The 18,985-nt window shown below is 41.4% G+C and overlaps 1 protein-coding gene across 1 annotated transcript; it reads left to right on the top strand.

The window, feature by feature from the left end:
- The first annotated feature begins 942 nt into the window (after positions 1-942).
- Positions 943-14,705, top strand: LOC128745639 (neuropeptide F receptor). The gene is made up of 3 exons (XM_053842713.1): positions 943-1,198; positions 2,203-2,372; positions 13,935-14,705. The coding sequence occupies exons 1-3, from the start codon at positions 943-945 to the stop codon at positions 14,703-14,705; spliced, it is 1,197 nt and encodes a 398-aa protein (XP_053698688.1).
- The last annotated feature ends 4,280 nt before the right edge of the window (positions 14,706-18,985 follow it).

The raw sequence follows: 18,985 nt of genomic DNA, 5'->3' as shown, positions 1-18,985 counted from the left end.
CCAACTTTAACCACTTTTCGTTACATGTTCGCTTTTCGTTTTTCTAAAGTGCACCCTAAGCTTGAATCTATATTTTGGATTGATACCCTGCGCTAAGACGTAGTTCTACGTCAAAAAAACTCATTGATATTTGAAATCTTTCATCCGAACGTTACAGTTCCGTTTTCGTTTTCACAAAGTGCTATCCAGTATAGTATAGTAGTATAATAAACAAAGACCTATATGAAAAATATAATCGGTTAACGCACACGGTTCTTGCAAAACTTGAATCTAAAGCTTATTCCATCATAATGATGGAATAAGCTTTAGCAGTTGGACATCGGCTCTCGTCCTGAAGATAGGCATATGATGCCTGCAACCGGTCGACAGGTAAGTTAAAAGTAATTTGTTTTATTTTAACATTTTGTAAGAGTTAGAAGTGTCTTGTCCGCGACTGTGTCTAGTGAATAAGCTTTAGATTCAATTTTTGAAATTTTTATGATTATTTAATCAGAGCACATTTTAGTCGTAATGCTATACCTTATGCATATTTGGAAGCATTGTTATTAGATCACTTTATTATTCTATCGAACTGATAGCATTGGGCATTAGTTTGTGTAAGATCATCTATATGCTAGATACCAATATTTAGATACGAGTTGTCTGCTAGTGTATTCATATAATGCTCTATCCTAAAATACCATTATCTGGTTGTTACTATGGCTAACGAAAATCTAATTAGCCCTTCTCCATTCACTTCATTTCCAGACAGAAAATGATATCATCGTCGAGCGACTTCGGTCATAGAGCGTCCATTTACTCTAACTTGCGGGTATTTATACCGGAAGAATCGAAAAACTCAAAAAAGGGATAGATAAAACAATCACACCTAATAACAGCGAAAGTATGTGTTGACAGCCTATCATTAGCAATATCAAATAGTGTCTCACTCCATTGGCGAAAATGGAAATCGTGCTATCCCGAGTAAACTTCAGCTTGGATAATGTGACGCTTGCCACCACGTACCGGCAAGGCTTAATCGAGCAGTTTACCAACAACCGCAAAGTGGACGAACCGGCCTTCCACCTGCTGATTGTGATGTACAGCATACTTATCGTGTTTGGTGCCACCGGCAACAGTCTGGTGGTGATGGCAGTCGTTCGAAAACCTCAAATGCGAACCGCGCGGAATATGTTCATAGTCAATCTGGCGATTTCTGGTAAGTGAATTATTTTTAACGTCATAATTTTTTGCCCCAATCATATCAACTCTTTGTTTTAATTTCCCAGAATTCAATGAAATATCAGACCTTTGTAACTTTAAAGAGAACTTAAAAACCATCCTACTAAGTCCTAAGTCCATCAAGAAGACTGGCATCTCTTCGTCGCGCCCATACAAATGTCGAGCAACAGAAGGAACAGCGCACCCCTCCCGACAAAAGTTGAAGCTGTGTGTACATGTATTGGTGAGAAAATATGTATGCGAGCATGGCAATGCATTGCATACGTGTTTGTGTACATCCATATTCTTATATACACACACTAGTATGTGAAAGTTCAACTTTAACTCGGCAGATAGCATTGCTGTTACTGTCGCTCGACTTTTAGCAGAGTTGCCAGTCTTCTTGATGGGATGTTTTTGGTCCTATCAACCACATGAAAGCGTTATCACTGTCTTTGAACACTACATTCATTGAAGGACGCAAATTGACGTGATTAATATTTTTCTGTGAATGAAACCTAACGCTTATTAATCAGCTTGTATTTCTTAGCCACAAGAGAAAATCAATTAATTGACTCAATCTGTAAATATCAAAACATGTCTACGATCAATCAAAGAATATCCTGCTGCCTGAATAATATTTATAGCATAACCGTTGAGCCATTCGGCAAAGCGCGGGAGACGTTCAGTGAACGACCGATATCTGGTTTCGCTAAACGTAAGCAATGTTCTGAGTGCTGAAAACAGATATACAGTCGAATTAGTGTTTCTTTGTCTTACCGCCTTTCCGGTTTCAGAGTTTTCTATTTACAAGCGTAGGAGAAAAGTCAGCTCTCACCTATAATTTATAAGATGAATAATACTGCACTTACCTTTTGCTACAGGTATTACCGTAGATGATGAAGCAGCTTCGAAGAATTTTATTACACTGTACAATTTATATCCATAGCAAAACATGTGGCCATAGCTGTAGCATCTGTTCTATTACCTTCTCCCCCACAGATTTGCTGCTCTGCTTGGTAACGATGCCACTGACGCTGGTGGAAATCCTAACGAAATACTGGCCAATGGGTCCACTGCCATTTCTGTGCAAATCGATTGGAACCCTGCAGGCCACCAGTATTTTCGTGTCGACTATCTCCATCACGGCAATTGCGTTGGATCGGTACCAGGTAAGTGTTCGCGCTCGGCATGCACCGGGACGGTGTGTTTCGTAAGCTGTTTTTCATTGCTGGGTTGATTCCGATAATTCTTTTGATTTATTTTCGGCTGCTGGTAGGTAAATCACTTTTCAATATTTTTCAGAATACTTCGTTATCTGAACTAAGGGTTTCTTTAATACAAATGTACCAATGTTTTCATTGAATATTTTCGAAGTAATGACGCATACTCCATACTCTAAGTGGAGCTAACCTAAATATATTGTGAGTATTTAGGTCAAAAATATTAAACACAGTTTAGTGTTTATCTACGACGGTTATACCCAAGGTTTTGCTTTTTAGTGTTTATCTACTTGGAAGAGATTTATACAATATAGTTGGCCTCTGTTCGATCACTAAACGAATATGATATTACGAATACTCAGCCCTTGCGTGTTGATTTCTATGCAGTCTATAGTTTTGTTTGAAAACAATTGCAAAATTTTACTTCTTGTTGTTTGTTTCAACTTGTCTCAAAATTTATACCTATCGTCGTACGTTCGCATCTGGGCCGGCGCGGCGGTGAAGTAGGTCTTAAAAGTAGTGTCAAATGTTAAAGACGTTTAAGCCCAAGGTTAGGTCTTTATTTATTACTTTTCTTTAGTAAGCTTTTCGTCCACAAACATAGCCCGTTGAATAAAATCCCTCCAATTAACTCTGTTTTGGATTGCCGCTCTCCAATTCTTGGACACCATGTACTCACTACTAGATCTTCTTCTGCCTGGTCTAATTGGTATGGCTGTGCTCCCGGTCGTCTTGTTCCTGCCAGATTTGAAGCAAACGCCATCCTTTCAGAGTAATCGTTCGGCATTTCTACAACATTCCTTGTTCATCATATCCAAATCTCGACGTTTCATGTATTTCTGAGTTGTTTGGCATCAAAATAATTTTTGCGATAAACCCCGACTTGGTGATTTTTCAGCTTCGCAACACCAACTAATCTAATCCAATTGAGCTGAAATTTTGCATAGGGTATTTTTCGTGACAGTTGACATTCTGGATAGTTTAATTACTTTTACTTATTTAAATGTATCCATGTCAACCGATCCGGCAAAACAAAGGATGAAATCTGAGATCTCCACTGCTGATAGTTACCCGCCATGGCTTTCACCTGTCGCCAGGGCAGGTTCTTGCCAACAACCCGGAAGTCGTTGGTTAAGCTGAGTCGCCCTGAGCCTCTGGGTCTGCGTCTCCAACGCTCTTCTTATGGATTTCAGTCGACTGCTTCTTTGCAGTTCTTGTTCGCTCCTTTTCTCACGGTGCGTGCGATCCATCTACCACCTACGTTCATGAATTCCTGTTGCTATCCAGGGGCGGACTGGCCCACCGGGCAACCAGGCAAATGCCCGGTGGGCCCCAGTAAAAATTTCGTTGTTACACAAAATGAGATTTTCCAAAATTTTTATTTCAGCTAAACTCTTTCTACGACTCACGAATGTTCAATTCCTGGGGCCCCATGATTCATGAAATCAACCGATTTGATGATTGAAAATTCAGCTTCAAATAGGACTGTTGGGGCCCCGAACTTCAAACCAAAATTTCTCTTTCAATTAAACTTTTTCTATGACTCACGAAAGTTCGATTGTTGGGGCCCCATGATTCATGAAATCAACCTATTTGATGATTGAAAATTCAGCTTCAAACAGGACTGTTGGGGCCCCGAAGTTTAAAACAAAATTTCTCTTTCAATTGAACTTTTTCCATGACTCACGAAAGTTTGATTGTTGGGGCCCCATGTTTTATGAAATCAACCTATTTGATGATTGAAAATTCAGCTTCGAATGGGACTGTTGGGGCCCCGAACTTTCCAAAATTTCTATTTCAAGTAAACTTTTTCTATGACTCACGAATGTTCGATTGCTGGGGCCCCATGATTTATGAAATCAGCCGATTTGATGATTGAAAATTCAGCTTCAAATGGGACTGTTGGAGCCTCGAAGTTTAAACCAAAATTTCTCTTTCAATTAAACTTTTTCTATGACTCATGAATGTTCGATTGCTGGGGCCCCTTGATTCATGAAATCATACGATTTGATGATTGAAAATTAAGCTTCAAATAGGACTGTTGCGGCCCGAACTTTAAACCAAAATTTATACTTCAATTAAACTTTTTCTATGACTCACGAATGTTCGATTGCTGGGGCCCCATGATTCATGAAATCATTTAAACTGAGCTGTTGGGGTCCAAGCTCCGAAAATATTACCAGCTTCAATTCTGAGTATTTAAAATTAGAATTAGTATTTCATCCGCAGTTATTTGACTACTTATAAATATTGAACTCTCGGCTTAAGTTCCATACTCAGTTTACTTCAGTGGCGACGGTCCGTTATCGATCCTGCGTCGAATGAATTATGGTCTTACCTTTCTTCAAACCTCTCGAACACCAGCTGAACGTGCATCATCCTCGATAGCACACATTTATAAGTGCGATGTCTACGGCCTCTTCTTGATTCTCTGCTTACAATAATTTTGGCTCCTCTTTCGATTCTAGACACGTGACCAATCCAGCGCAGACTGCCACACTTTGCTATCTTCATTATAACAGCATATTTGCATTCTTAAGATAGCTGGTTCATGCGTCTGCGCTACACTCCATTTTGGATTTTGCCAAATTTTACGCTAAAACCCCAAGCATTCGTCGATCAGCTTCTTTTAGCGTCCATGATTCATGTCCGTAAAGGGCCACCGAGAGGATTAGTGTTCTCTAGAGCGTCTGTTTTACGCGAATTTGCAAGCTACGGGACTTCAGCTACAAAATGTAATGCCTGCGTAAAGGCCAATTCGCAGCTGTAATTAGTCGTTTTCTTTTGCGACTTACATCGTTGTCACATGTCACGAGTATACCAAAATATATTTAGTTCCTCTTCGACACCAACACCATTTGGATTTCCACGCCATATACTTCGTTTTGGCGGTGTTAATGGTACGTCCCAATTTCTCAATAAATGACCTAAAGGCTTCTTTCGCTGCTCTACTTTTGATTTTGGTATATCGACGTTATCCGCAAAATCAAAAAGCACGTGAGGTCTCATCTGCTATTCTGACTCATAATTTTTACTCATCCAGCGTCACACGAATCAACGTAAATAGTCCTGTGGGAAAACCATGTCCTAGCGTTAACTGTCACAGCTAATTTCGTTTGACTGAATCATATGCCGCCTTGAAATCCATAAAAATATGATGAGTCTGCAAGTTGCACTCCCGAAACTCGTCAGTTACTAGACGCATGGTAAATATCTGATCCATCGTGAAGCGACCCTCATGAAAACCAGCTTGATATTCGCCAACGAAGAACTCAGCTAACGGACTCAGTCTAAAACACAGAATAGGCAGAACACCTTATAGGCAAAATTGAGTAACGTAATGCCTCGATAGTTTTTACTCTCATGTCGATGTCCGTTTTTAAAATTATGGGAAATGAAGCCAATCAACCACTCTTCCGATATTTATTTTCCTCCCATATTCTGTTCCTGACAATGAGGTGGCGCTCGCTCCCCGTTTTTAGATGTTCAGCCAGGATACCATCCTTTACAGCAACCTTACCGGTTTTCAGCTCACTGATTGCTCTTTTGGCCTCCTCCTGTGTTGGCGGCTCCAGGGCTTGGCCTTCGTTCAAAATTTTTATCCTGTAGCTGCTGATTTTCGTGTTTACTTCTCTATTCAACAGCGTCTGAAAATACTCTTCCACCTGGCTGCTAGTGTCGTTTGGTCAGTAAGCAGGTTGCCAGCACTATCATTGCACATCACAGGCATGGCAAAATTCTTGCACCTGACCGTTTTGTGGAAACTCTGTGTGTCGTTGCTGACGAACCTCTCCTCTGGACTGGCGAGCACGTGCTCTTCGTACTGGCATTTTTAGACGGTGGGTTCTTTTTTCCGCAGCTCTACCAGGATGAACCAAAAAGATTCGCGCAGAGTCTCGGGCATTCCTCACATTGAAATCGTGTGAAGAAATTCTAAGATTCGCACAGAATACCTTGCTTATAGAAGCATGATTCTTATAGGAGAATCCAAGAGTTGAATCCCAGGGATAGCTATAACTCGGCACGGGAATCGCCTGCACTATGAACTGTTCTGTTCTGACGTGTAGACGCAGTAAGCTACTCATATATATTGAACTATTGACATCATATCATTTATCACGCAAATCAAATCAAATGTTCACGCTGCGGCAGATCCTCCAAAAAGTCCATGAATAGAGAATTCAACGGACAATTATTTCATTGATTTCAAAGTTGCGTATGATACCTTCGACCGTAAAATCATGGCCATTCTAACCTCGCAGGGGACTTTATCAACGTAATGGTTCCTTATGTGGGCTGTTCAACATGCCGTTACAGGATGTTATCAAAGGAGCAACACACAGGCACAATCTTCAGCAAATCTAGTTAGTTCGTCTGTTTTCCCAATAAAATGGATATTGTCGATAGAACAGAATCTGGGGTGGTGGCTGAACAAACTAAAACTCAAAGCAGCGAAGATTGGGTTGAAGAAAAATGCGTCAAAACTAAAGTGCCGTGAACCGCTAATATGACGCACTTGCTAAAAGCTGGTAACTCGGTTCTAATAACGACTGAGTTTGTTTTGTTTCGAGCATCGAGCCGCTATGCTGCCCGTTCTCCCGATACTCGACACTCGACAGTGCCTGAGTCGAGTCGAGTTGCACGACATGACTTACAAAATAGAGCCCATATTCATTCGATTTACTGTCCTTGTAACGCTGATGTCTTTAGAGTAGATGTCTTTTTTTGTGTTAATTTACTATCATGAGAATATTGCAAACTGGGGCCCCTAATATCAAAGGTCCGGTGGGCCCTTTGGCTCCCAGTCCGCCCCTGTTGCTATCCGTCGTTGTTAGCGTCGACGACGGAATTCCTTGTTGTATTTCTAGTTGTTAGGCCACCAGGCACGAATGATATATCGCAGGCAGCGATTAATAAATACCTGCAGTTTTTGGGTTATCTCCGCTGAGACGCAACACGTTTCGCAGTCATAAAGCAGTACGGATTTAACGTTTGTGCAGAAAATTCGGGTTTTCGTGTTTAGAGTGATCTAGTTTCAGCGTCAAATGTTTTGCAGATTTGCAAAGGCACCCCTGGGCTTCCTGATCCTTGTGGCTATATCAGCTTTGGTACCAACGTCGGGCGTTGTCTGGCTATCAAGGTATTAAGTTGGCATGATTGTCAGTGTTTACTACCATAGACATAGTCTTTGCTATATTGACTATGCGACCAGGTGCCTGAGAGCTTTGGGATCGTCTAATTTGCTCTGCATATCGTCGCCTACGTCGAGGTCATTTAGCTCCATTGTCAGAGGATTCCGAGGAAATCCTCGATTTGGTCTACTGTCAATCACTTAAACTAATATGTCATCCATTACAATGAAAAACAGCAGCGGTGATAAAATGCAGCCCTGTCTCATACCAGCAGTAATAAGGATAGGGTCGTACAAGAGATCATACACGAGAAGGCCTCGAACTGAGCCTCGATGAGATGGACTAGCTTATCTGAAACTCCTCTTTGCTGAAGTGCGCCCCAGATGTTTTCGAGGTTGAGTCGCTCAAACGCCTTTTCGAAGTCAACGAACACCAGCAGAAGAGAGCCCTGGAGTTCGTTAGTTTGTTTCAATATAATGCGGAGCGTTGTGATATGGTCTATACTTGATCGACCAGCACGAAATCCAGCTCGCTGCCACCGGAGAGTAGCGTCGATCTTCTCCTGGATCCAGTTGAGAAATACCTTACAGAGTACTTTCAAAGTAATACAGTGGATGCGTGATGCCACGCCAGTTACCGCATTCAGTTAGCTCTTCTTTTTTAAGAACTCTAACCAATATGTCTACATCCAATCCACCGGAAAAGGTATGATTTTCCATTCATTGCTAAGTAGCTGACGTATTCTGGCATTGCTATGTGGCTGACACATTTGGGCTATGGGCTGACAACGATGGGTCAGCTTTGAGCATCTCAAGCTGGTAAACAAGCACTGAACTGATGTCTTTCGATAGGTTACTGCATTCATTCGATGAATCTTGCTTTACTTTTAGGTACATCATTCGATCCCTTTTCGAAGCAAGTGTTACTGGATGAGTTGGTAGACGAATAACCGGCGAAGATGCGTTATGAAGAGCAGGTATATCATTCTTCGCGAATCATTCGTGAAGAATAACTAAATATGCTCGTTGCGTGCCAGCTTACTCGGCAGCGCGTATGGTTAGTACCTAGGCTAGTTTTTGACGTAGGACTACGTCTTACGGCATGTTTTGAGATAGAGTGCCATTCCAAAAAATCGAAAAATGCGAGCGTCACGAAAAATGAAAGGTTTTGAGCGCTAATAGCCCAGCGGTTTTCCGATCGATTTTCAATATTCTTACACCAATCGATTGGAAAATCTTCTAAGAATCGGCCCAAATGAAGAAAAGTATGGATTCTTGATGTTGAACTATTGAAAAATTGAAAATTATGAATCTATGTTTTACCAGAATTCTCGCTTCGTGATTGGTTGGAAGATTCTTTGGGATGATCTAAACCTATACCAATTTGATATCTGTGCTTGGGAAGTAAGCCAGAAAGAGTGACAAAACCTCCTCGTGCCAACAGATTGCTTACGAACGCGGTTAAACCTAGTCCGATTTGATGTCTGTGTTAGGGAAGTGTGCCAGAAAAAACGACACGAGTTCATTGTTACAATAGATCGCAAATTCTTTACTACAAGACGATTAAACCTGGGCTAATTTGATATCTGTGTTGGTAAAACGTGCTACAGCTGTAGTGTTCGGTTATAATATGACTGTATGAATACGCATGCTTGCCGTTTCATTAGAAGTGTAGTGAAAAGATGTGCTGTTGATAAAATAGGATTGAATTGGTAAAATCCCTTCAACGTGGGTAACCATGGGTAATAAAAACAATCTTCAATTTCTGTAAGGTAGCAGGAAAGCAATAGTTTGTGTTCTTGATTTTGTTAAATTGTTTCTACATGCACATTGAAATAACTGTGAAATCTTTTGAGGATTAAACGTATGCAATGTTACTACTTTGATAAATGTTACATACAACCACAGAACAGAAGTGGAAGTAGAAATCCAAACACGTACATGCTACTTTCTACAGATACTAGCGAACCTGGCGGTAGCGAGTCACTTTTTCCCACGAAAACACACGAACGCATACGAATGCACACGAAAACATGTGAAAGCTGCTATGCGATTGGCAGCGAGCGTTCTGCTTATATTGCTGTTAGTCGCTTCTCTGCGAAAACCTTCCCAAAGAAAAAGAAAAACAAAAAAGTCTCTGTTACCAGTTTTGATCGCCGAATCGTTCGGACTTCCACTTCTGTTCTGTGATACAACGCATGTAGCATGTATATATGTTGCATACAGCATGTATACATGAAGAAACGAGTGATTACAAGCATGGATACATGCTACTATCACTACCAAGAGGCTTACGTAGTCCTGCGTCACCTATAAATGCGGTCGTGTCTTGTGCACAACCCCTCTGATTTTTTTCTACATTACATGTGAATAAATTTTATTTTATTTCTAAAGTAATTCCTAATTATGTAATTTATGTAAACGAATCGGAATTTTCAGCGCATAAATAATTTTAGACTCCTACGGTGATTTGGAGTTTTCCGTACGTTTTCAGTTTTGGAAGCAGCCATTTTTGGCATCAAACTTTTTTGATTGATTAGCGCTCATTTTTCTGCAATGATATTTTGAGGTAGTGATTAACAAAAAAGACAAAGTTGGTCTACTTAATGTGACCAATAATATCGATTGATCAGATAGTGATATAAATACCATGAGTACAGTTGGATTTGGAACGTCTGGCAGCTCTGCATTGCCGAATTTCATTACTCTTTACTTCGCATCGCACACACGCGCGGTCATGTGTTGGTTAGTGTACGGATTCGTTCGAGTTGCGTTTCGAGCTCTAACCAGATGAATTTTTGACAGAGCGGGTCCGACACGAAAAAATCGAGCAAAGTCCGTCGGACGGTTTTCGGTCTGGATGTCTTAGCCGCACGGGTTCGCGCTCGCTCAATGCCGACTTTCACCTCTCTCCACTCGTCGATCATCCACCAAGTTTTATATGAAATCCACTCTGTAAGGTTTCTAACCTGTGTTCTAAATCTGGAAACGATTATTCTTTCGTTTAGCGGCTTCCACCTCATCAGGACCGCATGTACCCTGAACTAAGTAGAATCCAACTCCTCTTTCTCGAGCCGCATTTTTACCACGTTCAAGGTTCAGGCGGCAGGCTTACCCTCCGCTGTTGGATCCGTTTAAAATACATTTTTATTGGTACAGATGTTATACCGACAATGTCCATGTCGCCAGTAAAGCCGACGAGTGCACTCGATTTGTTTAAGATCGTGTTTATGTTGATGTGTTGATATCCACTCGCAGCACTGCGTATGATCCATCATAGTTAATCAGCCCGACCAGTTTCTCGAGGAAGCCATTCTCGTCCATGACCTTCCATTGCCCTTTACGGTCGATGGCACCATGTGCAGCTTTGAAGTCAATAAACAAGTGGTGCCTATGGTGCCTAGGACCTATGTACTCACGAGCTTTTTGGAGAATCTATCACAGCCTAAATATTTGATATTGGTTCAATATCGTCCTACAACGAATAAATTTGGGAAAAAAATAAATTGAAAAATTGTGTAAGTATTTTAGCAAATAGCTAACTGATTAGCCGATTTTACTGGGGGCCCCTTTGCCTCTCAGTCACTTGAACATTTGGTATTGTAACGAAAATTCTCATAATGCAAAAAACAAAAAAACCTGTTTTCATTTTAATGTGTCTACTCTCTTTTATTTGCTCAGTTAAGGTTTAGGCTTCAAGCCCGTTTTCCAATAAAAAAAAGTACTTTTAGTAACTATGAACATTAACTATTAAAAAAAACTCAAATGGTATGCAACTGTCCCCTAAAATACAAGCTAAGCCTATTTTTAATATTCGCTGGTGGCATGGTAACATTCACTATATGCTGTAGATCGTTGAAAGCTTTCATGAAACGGCAAGTTGGCTCATGTTGGGAGTAATTCCTGTTTCGATGAGGTGGATTAAACACCCGGGTATTCCGAAGTGCAACCTGGCTGTGATTTAAGTGCAACCTTGAAGCAAGCATTTGACTGTCGGCTCGTCCAGATAGGATGTTTGTGAAGAACACTATGTCGGCAATCTTATGTCTGCAGTGGATTGTGTCAATGTTGAATAGAGAGCATAGGTCGTGATACGGCGGTAGTTCATCTCCATTGCACCTCAAGTTCCAGCTCCTCAAGTTTGTCAGCTTTCCTCATGTTGTCATCCATCGACTTGTAAATCTGACTTCTTCCCGGTAATCCCTATAAATTGACAAAAAACCGTTTTTGAACCTTCCCTTTGTAAACGGCCACCCTATCCCTCCTTTCAGAAATCCAGCAACTTGTACAACTGCTATCGTTCCAATTGCAAGAGAAACGTACACTTTTACCCATTTTCTTTTCCCTTGTAAGAGACCATCTCCCTCTTTTGTCAACCCCCCTGCGCTGATTCTTGTATGCCAAAATACATGTGTTTGACAAACGATGTTTAATGAAGAACAGTCCAGACGTTCCGGAGCTATGGCGAAACATACATTCATACTCACGTTCTTCGTCCCCCTACTTGTCGATTCTTTCCCAGTCAGCTCCCTCTTCGGTCACGTAGCTAATTAGGCATTGGTGTGCTCTATGAAAATCACTATAATGGAAACTAAACAAAGGTCTTTTTTACCATATATTCCTCTTCGGTGGAACACCCTCTTTTCTCAAAGTTATTTGCACAACTGCAATCGGTTTAAATGCAAGAGAAACGCATCCCCTTTTACTTAGCTCCTTGGTGTAAGACAAATTGATAGAAGTTTTAGTTTCAGCGAATCAATTGAATGGTTAAATCGTAGTAATGTTCTTATTTCAAACCGTCTGAGAAAATTTTGACTTAATTCGCGACTACGAAGGTAAGCTGTTGCAACCAGTAAATGTTTAATCTTCAAAACAAGCAATGGCACGAAATTATCAAAGAGTTCTTACAGATTTTTGACAATAATTCTTCATTAACTCACATATCTAGATAGAATTAGCCAAAGGGCGAATGTTACAGGTATAAACAAAACTGGTGAGAGTTATTTTTCGCTGGACCAGCATAGAAAAATCAACTCTCACCCGGCTTGTTTACGCTTGCGACATTCGCTCTTCTGTTGATGCTGTCTTCATATGGGCAATTGCATAAGTTTAAAGGGATGAAGGAGCTTTTTAGTCGCGAATTGAAAATAGAACCAACAAAACGGCGAATGTCGCTAGCGCGAACAAACCGAGCGAGGGCTGATTTTCTTATGCTGGTCCAGCAAAAAATAACTCACCCGTTTTGTTTAATTTGCGACATTCGCCCTTTTGTTAATTCTACCTAGAATTGCTAAACTCTATCAACAAAATTCCACCAAGAAGACTGGCATCTGTTCCTCTCACCCATACAAATGACAGGCAACAGAAGCAACAGCGCACCCCTCCCGACCAAAGTTGAAGCTGTGTCCTGTGTGTACATGTTTTGGTGGAAAAAGTTGTGTGCGAGTGTGGCAATGCATTGCATACGTGTTTGTCTACATCCATATTTTGATTTACACACTAATAAGTGTTACTTTAACTTTAACTCGGCAGATATCGTTGCTGTTACCGTCTCTCGACTTTTGGCAGAGTTGCCAGTCTTCTTGATGGAATGCCTTTGACTCTATACAGAAAGTTGAGTTATTTCCGATAGACGTGTCGAATTTACGGTGTAAATTGGTAACCTTTTATGTCGTAATGGCGCTAGTAGTCGTGTCTTCAGGATTATAGAAGAGTGAACTATATTGTTAATATAATATATTTGATTTTAGTTAGTATTTTAACGAGTAGCGTTAGCGAGTGACTGTTCGTATTCCACGTTACGTATTTAGATTCTTACTTCCTATGGTGAACTTTACATTGCTTTTGTAGGCTGATTTGAGCAGAAGACCTAACTAAACATAATCAAACATAACATTCGCTTATATCGTTGGGGCTGACATCTCTCCCATGTTTGTCGCACTGTTGATATTTTTTTGCCACTACCATGATTGTCTGCCTGAGAGCTATTCAGTTCAGAAGTCCATCGAAGCGCTGCTTCCATCTTTCGGACACCTCACAATCCTTGAGACCTCTTGAGACCGATGCAGCTGCTTCAACTTTGCATACCCTTGGTCTTCCAGGCAACGCTTTCTCTTCCGGGAGTTTTGGGTTCGCTACATCTTCTATCCGTATTGTTTTACATACTGATGAGTGGCACTGCTTATCTCTACTGTCCGTGCAACGTTCTCTTCATCCAATGAATCTCTCTCCTGTATGAAGGGCCCAAAAGAACTCGGTCGGCAAGCAATTTGACAACATTGTTAACTGTAAACTTCATCCTTGACGACTTGATACAACAATTTCTTAAGTGACTAATTTGATTTGGTATTTCTGTTTTCTTTGTTCAACTGTATCAACAGGTAATCGTGTATCCGACGCGGGACAGCCTGCAGGTGATGGGTGCCATTGTGATACTGACCGGCATTTGGATCATCTCGCTGATCCTGGCATCTCCTATGTTCATCATCCGACAGCTGATACACTACGATGTGCATCTGCTAAGCCTGGGGATTGACTACATTTCGTACTGTGTTGAAGAATGGCCGATAGCCCACGGTAGGGTGTATTATTCGGTTTTCACACTTTGCGTCCAGTACCTGCTGCCTATATTAACGGTCTCGGTGGCGTACCTACGGATATACTTTAAGTTGAAACATCGATTGGTGGTAACAACTACCAGCATAGCTAGTAGTGCAATTTCGAAAGACGGCAAACCGGTGCGAGAGCGAGAGCGTGGTCGACGAATGCAGCGTACAAACTATCTACTGATAAGCATAGCCTTAATTTTTGGAATCTCATGGCTTCCACTGAACCTATTCAACCTGATTGCCGACCTGTACTTGGATGGTATCACACAAGAGATCATGGTCGGGTACGCCATTTGTCATATGATGGGCATGAGCTCGGCTTGCTCCAACCCACTACTATACGGTTGGCTGAACGATAACTTTCGTAAAGAATTCAACGAGCTTCTATGCCGGAGGAGTACGAATACGGTCTCCTCGAATGGTGGCGGAAAATCTATCTCACGAAAAAATGGAACCTCGGATGCTGCACCGGAAGTAACGCAGGTGGGCGACAAGTGTCGAACGAATAGTGACCAAACCGAGCTTACCGAGCTTATGCCGTAAATCGAAGCATGTTTTATTTCCATTGTTGAACACACAGAAACTGCAACCGCTAATCCTAAAACATCAGCTGCATCCTGCGAAAGGTGTGCAATGCTAACAATATTTTGTAGTACATCAGGAACACGATACACGTAGTTGAGCAATATTTAGCCAATTTACACTCATCAACACACGTAAACTTGGTAATTTGTCTTGCAATTGGCTTGATTTTCTTTTATCTAAGTGTTGTTGGATTAAACTTAATTTAAGTTTTCCTTTCAAAGTACGTCGTATCGCACGTGCTTCAATAACGGTAGTCGCTTATTATGTTTAAAGATACAATAGTTATTTTATTATTTCGGGAAATTGAAGTTATATATTTTGTTTATTTGTTTACTAGCTGACCCGACAAACTTCGTATTGCCACAAATTAACCTGTGTTGTACATAAATCATGAATCTCGGATGATCTTTGTCACAATCTCGAGTTTTGCAAGCCCCCCAGTGGGCGGCGCTTCCGACGGCGGGTCACCGGCAACACTCGCGACCGTCTCGTCCTGAATGATCTAGTGTTACTATAGATAGTTTTTGTGGTCTTGTATTGACTAATGTTTTATGGAAGAGTCTCGAATTTCTCGAGTTTTATTAGTTTTTGAGTTTCGCAAAAATTTCTGTTTTATTTGTATGAGAGCCCATATCCCCCTACCACAGGGGTGAGAGGTCTCTAACTATCGTAAAATAAATTCAAGACTCCAAAATCTCCCACATGCCAAATTTGGTTCCATTTGCTTGATTAGTTCTCAAGTTATAAGGAAATTTGAATTTCATTTGTATGGGAGCTCCCCTCTTAAAAGGGGAAGGGGTCGTAATTCACCATAGAAAAAATTTCTGCCATCTAAAACTCCCACATGCCAAATTTGGTTCCATTTGATTGATTAGTTCTCGAGATAAGAGGAAATTTGCATTTCATTTGTATGGAAGCCCACCCTCTTAAAGGGGAGATGGGCCATAACTCGCTTTCTAAAGAAGAGAGGGGTCTCAATTCACCATAGAAAAAAATCTTGCGTCCAAAACCACTTACATGTCAAATTTGGTTCCATTTGCTTGATCAGTTCTCGAGTTATGAGGAAATTTGTTTTTCATTTGTATAGGACCCCCCCCCCTCTTAAAGTGGAGAAATCCATAGAAAATATACCATAGAAAATATTCTTGCCTACAAAAACACCCACATGATAAATTTGGTTCCATTTGCTTGATTAGTTCTAGAGTTATGAGGAAATTTGTATTTCGTTTGTATGAAAGCCCCCCTCTTAAGAAGGTAAGGGGTCCTAATTCATCATAGAAAAAATGGTTGCCTCCAAAAACACCCACATGCCAAATATGGTTCCATTTGCTTGATTAGTTCTCGAATTGTGAGGAAATTTGTATTTTATTTGTATAGAAGCACCCCCTCTTAAAGTTGGGAGGGGTCCTAATTCACCATAGAAAATATTTTTGCCTCCAGAAACCTCCACATGCCAAATTTGGTTCTATTTGCTTGATTAGTTCTCGAGTTATGAGGAAATTTGAATTTCATTTGTATAGGAGCCCCCCCTTCTAAAGTGGGTAGGGGTCTAAATTCATCATAGAAAAAAATTTTGTCTCCAAAAACACCCACGTGCCAAATTTGGTTCCATTTGCTTGATTAGTTCTCGAGTTATGAGGAAATTTGTATTTCGTTTGTATAGGAGCCCCCCCTCTTAAAGTTGGGAGGGGCCCTAATTCACTATAGAAAATATTCTTGCGCTCGAAAACTTTCACATGCCAAATTTGGTTTCATTTGCTTGATTAGCTCTCGAATTATGAGGAAATTTGTATTTCATTTGTATAGGAGCCCCCCCTCCTAAATTGAGGATGGGTCCCAGTTCATCATCGAAAAAATTTTTGTCTCCAAAAACACCCACTTGTCAAATTTGGTTCCATTTGCTTGATTAGTTCTCGAGTTATGAGGAAATTTGTATTTCGTTTGTATAGGAGCCCCCCCTCTTAAAGTGGGGAGGGGTTCTAATTCACCATATAAAATATTCATGCCCTAGAAAACTTTCACATGCCAAATTTGGTTCCATTTGCTTGATTGTTTCTCGAGTTATGAAAAAAAATTGCATTTCATTTGTTTAGGAGCCCCCCTTCCTAAAGTGGAGAGGGGTCCCAATTCATCATAGAAAAAAATTTTGTCTCCAAAAACAACCACGTGCCAAATTTTGTTCCATTTGCTTGAGTAGTTCTCGAGTTATGAGGAAATTTATATTTCGTTTGTATAGGAGCCCCCCCTCTTAAAGTGGGGAGTGGTCCTTATTCACCATAGAAAATATTCTTGCCCTCGAAAACTTTCACGTGCCAAATTTTGTTCCATTTGCTTGATTAGTTCTTCAGTTATGACGAAAATTTGTATTTCATGTGTATAGGATCCCCCCCTCCTAAAACGGGGAGGGGTCCCAATTCATCATAGAAAAAATTTTTGTCTCCAAAAACACCCACATGCCAAATTTGGTTCCATTTGCTTAATCACTTCTCGAGTTATGAGGAAAATTGTGTTTCTTTGGCATAGGAGCCCCCCCTCTTAAAGTTGGGAGGGGTCCTAATTTACTATAGAAAATATTCTTGCCCTCGAAAACCTTCACATGCCAAATTTGGTTCCATTTGCTTGATTATTTCTCGAGTTATGAGGAAATTTGTATGGAAGCCCCCCCTTTTAAAGAGGAGAGGAGTTATAATTCCTCTTATAAAGAGGGGAGGGGTCTCAATTTACCATAGAATAAATTCTTGTCACCGAAAACACCCACATGCCAAATTTTGTTCTATTTGCTTGATTAGTTGTCGAGTTATGCAGAAATTTGTGTTTCATTTGTATGGGAGCCCCCCCTCTTAGTGGGGGGAGGGGTTTCTAACCATCACTAAAACCTTTTCTGGCCCCAAAAAACCTCTACATGCATATTTTCATGTCGATTGGTTCAGTAGTTTTCGATTCTATAAGGAACATACGGACAGACAGACAGACAGACAGACAGACAGACAGACAGACAGACAGACAGACAGACAGACAGACAGACAGACAGACAGACAGACAGACAGACAGACAGACAGACAGACAGACAGACAGACAGACAGACAGACAGACAGACAGACAGACAGACAGACAGACAGACAGACAGACAGACAGACAGACAGACAGACAGACAGACAGACAGACAGACAGACAGACAGACAGACAGACAGACAGACAGACAGACAGACAGACAGACAGACAGACAGACAGACAGACAGACAGACAGACAGACAGACAGACAGACAGACAGACAGACAGACAGACAGACAGACAGACAGACAGACAGACAGACAGACAGACAGACAGACAGACAGACAGACAGACAGACAGACAGACAGACAGACAGACAGACAGACAGACAGACAGACAGACAGACAGACAGACAGACAGACAGACAGACAGACAGACAGACAGACAGACAGACAGACAGACAGACAGACAGACAGACAGACAGACAGACAGACAGACAGACAGACAGACAGACAGACAGACAGACAGACAGACAGACAGACAGACAGACAGACAGACAGACAGACAGACAGACAGACAGACAGACAGACAGACAGACAGACAGACAGACAGACAGACAGACAGACAGACAGACAGACAGACAGACAGACAGACAGACAGACAGACAGACAGACAGACAGACAGACAGACAGACAGACAGACAGACAGACAGACAGACAGACAGACAGACAGACAGACAGACAGACAGACAGACAGACAGACAGACAGACAGACAGACAGACAGACAGACAGACAGACAGACAGACAGACAGACAGACAGACAGACAGACAGACAGACAGACAGACAGACAGACAGACAGACAGACAGACAGACAGACAGACAGACAGACAGACAGACAGACAGACAGACAGACAGACAGACAGACAGACAGACAGACAGACAGACAGACAGACAGACAGACAGACAGACAGACAGACAGACAGACAGACAGACAGACAGACAGACAGACAGACAGACAGACAGACAGACAGACAGACAGACAGACAGACAGACAGACAGACAGACAGACAGACAGACAGACAGACAGACAGACAGACAGACAGACAGACAGACAGACAGACAGACAGACAGACAGACAGACAGACAGACAGACAGACAGACAGACAGACAGACAGACAGACAGACAGACAGACAGACAGACAGACAGACAGACAGACAGACAGACAGACAGACAGACAGACAGACA

This window comes from Sabethes cyaneus, chromosome 1 (genome assembly GCF_943734655.1).
Source record: "Sabethes cyaneus chromosome 1, idSabCyanKW18_F2, whole genome shotgun sequence".
Lineage (NCBI taxonomy): Eukaryota > Metazoa > Arthropoda > Insecta > Diptera > Culicidae > Sabethes > Sabethes cyaneus.
The sequence above is the reverse complement of the archived record's forward strand: the minus strand, read 5'-3'. Positions and strand labels throughout refer to the sequence as shown.

Excerpts from the sequence above, each read along its gene's own strand:
- LOC128745639 (XM_053842713.1), top strand. The coding sequence starts at position 943 with ATGGAAATCGTGCTATCCCGAGTAAACTTCAGCTTGGATAATGTGACG. Across the intron at positions 1,199-2,202 it reads AGTCAATCTGGCGATTTCTG|ATTTGCTGCTCTGCTTGGTA; the intron begins GTAAGTGAATTA and ends TCTCCCCCACAG. Across the intron at positions 2,373-13,934 it reads TTGCGTTGGATCGGTACCAG|GTAATCGTGTATCCGACGCG; the intron begins GTAAGTGTTCGC and ends CTGTATCAACAG.